General features: G+C 31.1%; 1 protein-coding gene across 1 annotated transcript; it reads left to right on the top strand.

The window, feature by feature from the left end:
* Nucleotides 1–640: 640 nt before the first annotated feature.
* LOC112492643 (putative F-box/LRR-repeat protein At5g54820) lies at nucleotides 641–2,904 on the top strand. Its single transcript, XM_025076876.3, has 3 exons — nucleotides 641–1,837; nucleotides 1,979–2,155; nucleotides 2,384–2,904. Exons 1-3 carry the CDS (start codon nucleotides 911–913, stop codon nucleotides 2,687–2,689), a joined length of 1,410 nt encoding a protein of 469 aa, XP_024932644.3. The 5' UTR covers nucleotides 641–910; the 3' UTR covers nucleotides 2,690–2,904.
* Nucleotides 2,905–4,033: the final 1,129 nt, after the last annotated feature.

Here is a 4,033-nt window from a genome sequence, read left to right as displayed (position 1 = left end):
CGCAACAATTCGAATTCAAGATTAGGTCTGAGAAAATAGTCAACTTTAAACCTTATTAAATAGAAATATATACACATACATATAAATATCTAGCAAACTTTAATTTTAATTGGTTTTTGTTCTTCTTAAAAGAAAATAGTTTTTGTTTAATCGATCTGTTTTAGTTTTTTAACTCTATTTATTAATTAGTGACCTTTTCTTTTTTATTATAATATATAAATATACGAGAACCAAAAAAAAAAAAAAAACTATATACATATACAATATACCAATTGCAAGTTCATTAATTGCTTATATTAAAACATATAACAGCGCAATTCAAATATCTAAATAACCTTAAATGTGATTGCAAAATATATATATATATATATATGACTTATACTAATTATAAATATAAGTGTAAAAATTGTGGTTAGAAAAATTAAAAGTAAAAAGTTCCGATTTCGGCAGGTAAACATGCTTTAAGTTTTTTTTTTAAGTCAATAATTTATTTATTTATAGATTTAAAAAGATTGAATCATTTTTTTTTTTGGGGTCATTTTATCAAAATAAAAATATTGGACATTTGCCGCTATTGTTTTTTTCCGCCATTATTAATAAAGCTCCATTTATTTTTATTTGTTGCCCAAATAGATCGGAGTGACACAACACTCCACGGCAAACAGTCACAAAACCCTCTCTCTTAACAAAGAAATCAACCGTCACAAAATCCTTTCTTCCAATTTCAAGTTCCAACACCGTTCTTTTTGCTAATTGACACAAAAGAAACCTATTTGGATTTTTCATTAATAAATTTCTTTCAAAACCATTGCGACCATTCGAGTCCTTGGCAACCGTTCTTTTTATGTACTTTTAAAAATGTACAATCCGATCACTTAGATTTTTTGCCCAATCATTAAGCTCCATAGCCATGGCAACCATCAATCCCAACATGTTCGATAAATTGTCTGACTCTCTCCTCTTCATCATCCTCACCTTCTTGCCCTTCAAAGAAGCCGCAAGAACTTCCATATTATCCAAGCGTTGGCGTCACATTTGGCGTGCAACTTCAAACATGGAGTTCAACGAGCGCTTCTTTGTCAAACCCGATGATTTTGGGAGCAACAGAGAGATTCAGAGAAGGGTTTTCATCGATTTCGCAAAACAATGGATGGAAAGCTATCAAGAACCGGTGGTCAAAAATTTCTCCTTAACATTTGCTAGGCCCTTGGATGAGCCCATGGTTCTCGATAGTTGCGTCAGATTTGCATTGGCACACAATGTTAAAGAACTTGGGCTTGATTTCTCTGATCCACAATGGGAGAAACATAACTTAGATTGCTATACTGGAAGGTCTTATGATTTGCCTCTGATCGGCAATGTTTATGAGCACAGGGTTCTTGAATCTCTGAAGCTGTTTTCGTGCAATTTTAATTTATCTGGGCTGTGTAATTTACATTCGTTAAGACATCTTTCATTGGGATGGATTGGGCTAAATGCATCTAATGTTAAGGATTTGCTGGTCAATTGTAAGTTGTTGGAGAGTTTGAGCCTTGTAAGTTGTCATGGATTGGATTATCTTCAAATTGAAGGGCAAAGTTTGCAACTTAAAAGTTTGGTCATAGACAGTTGTGAAATTACTAGTAAGTGGTTGTTAATTGAAGCGCCAAAGTTAAGGTGTTTGAAATTTGTGGGGTGGATTGGAATTTTTGAGATTCTGGTGAAGAATTGCATGGAAGAGGCATATCTTGATTTTGGGTATGAATATGAATTTGGTGAACTTGGTGAAATCCTTTATAAGCTTCTAGATGATCTTTACCCTGTTAAGGTGTTGACTGTTTGCAGCTACATGCTTCAGGTAATTTTCTTTTTGCAAATATATAGTTTTCATTTCCTGACAATATTCTGTTTCATTTTGGCTTGGTTATTTAATTTTTTATTTTATTTAATTTTTTTTCATATATTGAAGTCATCTCTATTAACATTTACTTGTTTGTAGGTCATCCCATGTGGAGTGGAACCTTTGAGTATTAGCCCTCCCCTGAATGTTAAACACTTAACATTGAGGACTGCATTGCATGACAATGAATTTTATGGCATCAAATTTATGCTCAAGAGTTGTCCCTCGTTGGAGACACTCACAATCGAAATTGACAACCGTCACAGAATCTTTCCTGTGAGTAAACTCAATGTGAATCTTGTATTAAATTGAGAGAGTTTACAGTGACGTGTAAAAAATGTTAAAAGGGTATTATGCAATCTTTTAACTAATGATTCAAAATTAGAAATCTTCAATTGGTGGTAACTTTGAGAATTTGTTCTATTAACACGATCCAAACATAAGGTGGGAATTAATTCTCTTCTCTGTATTTAATTAGTTCTTCTTTTTTTTTTTTTTTGGTAGGACTATGTTGCTCCATTTAAAGAATCTTGGGAAAAATCACCACTAATTGTTTACAAATGTATGTGCAAAAGTTTAAAGTGGGTTGAGATAAAGGGTTTCAAGGGTACTTATAATGAAGCTTATCTGCTGAGATATGTGATCTGTTTCGGCCTTGTGATGGAAAAGCTGAATATTTATATCTCAAAGGAAGTGGATGCCAGTGGAACAGGAAGCCCAGGAAGCCAACAAGTATATCTACGAAGAGCTCAGCAGATATCCGAGTTTAAAAAGACATCACCAAGGTTGCAAATAGCCATCTTTGATTAAGAAAAGAAGGGAACAAAACACTGGGAAAACACATTGGGATATTTTAGATATATAGGACTTGTTTGTTATATTAAATTGAATTAGATTAGACTATTATAAGTTTAGACCAATTAAATTACAATTCAATTCATTCTCATTCATCACATTAGGCCTGTATAAGAATGCTATGTGGTTTTTTATTTTCTGTTCATTTATTACATTGAAAACAAGCTTAATTAATTTGAAGGGTATATTAAAGCCAACTTATGTTCATCAAATTACAGCCTTTTAATTTTAAGAAACACATTAATTTGGTGACAAAGAAAAAGTTGCTTTTTTCACAATATTTATTTATTATTATTATTTTTTTTTTCCAATTCTTTAATTTGAGCCTTGGGCCCCATTTATACTCAAAAAACGAAAAAACCGCACATTATGGGGACCAGTTTGAATTTGTGGTCCTTCAGTAAGTAATAGTTTTGCAAATTGTTGATTTATGATGTAGGGGTCAGTCTAGATTGGGCCACTTATATGTTATCCTTTATCCTCTGGGCTTTTGTTCTCACCATTCAAACGAATACAATCTCTCACAGTCTTTGCCATCAACATCCAATTTTTATGTTACAAGTTGGGCTCCATCAACCCTTCCTCTGTTTTATTGCGTTGATGTTTCACGTGAAGGGTTCCAAATTCCTTGGGCCAAAACTTTCTGCAAAAGGACAAAATTTATACCTTCTGTTTTATCGGTTGTTTCTTTTGGGCCCACGGATCTGAAAGTCATAGTCCCTTAGCTAGCACAGATGAATAAACATATGCATAATGCATTTTTTTCTTTTCTTTTTTTCTAAAAGAAAAAATACATATACATGTATATATATATATCATTTTTTTTTGGTAACATATATGTATATATACATATAATGTTCAGCTGCTCTTTTTTTTTTTTTCTTATTGGAAGAAATATATATATATATATATATGTATATATCATTTTTTGATAATATATGTACATACATATCATGTTCAACAGTATAAAGGTTTTTTTTTTTTTTTCCCATGAATGTTAGTAGAAAGGTTCTTTCCTCGAACTAAAAATATAATTAATAATAAATAATAAATAATAAAATAAGGGGAAAAAAACATTTGGAACAATCCAAACAATAATAATCAGTAGTAAAATTCTAGATCTGGAATTTAACGCAGATTACAGCTAAAAAATCCCTCCCTTTAACATATTATATAGATGGCAAACTGTAGATAATCTAGTAGATTAAATAGTATCTATATTATTATTTTATTATATATGTTATATAATATTTTAATATAATAAGAATTTCATGATAAACTTATGAAGAAAAATTCTTG

This window comes from Ziziphus jujuba, chromosome 7, assembly GCF_031755915.1.
Source record: "Ziziphus jujuba cultivar Dongzao chromosome 7, ASM3175591v1".
In the NCBI taxonomy this organism is placed as follows: domain Eukaryota; kingdom Viridiplantae; phylum Streptophyta; class Magnoliopsida; order Rosales; family Rhamnaceae; genus Ziziphus; species Ziziphus jujuba.
The sequence above is the reverse complement of the archived record's forward strand: the minus strand, read 5'-3'. Positions and strand labels throughout refer to the sequence as shown.

Bases quoted from the DNA above. Each gene is read 5' to 3' on its own strand.
- LOC112492643 (XM_025076876.3), top strand. From the start codon at position 911: ATGGCAACCATCAATCCCAACATGTTCGATAAATTGTCTGACTCTCTC. The intron at 1,838-1,978 runs GTAATTTTCTTT...ACTTGTTTGTAG, and splicing joins TTTGCAGCTACATGCTTCAG to GTCATCCCATGTGGAGTGGA. The intron at 2,156-2,383 runs GTGAGTAAACTC...TTTTTTTGGTAG, and splicing joins ACCGTCACAGAATCTTTCCT to GACTATGTTGCTCCATTTAA.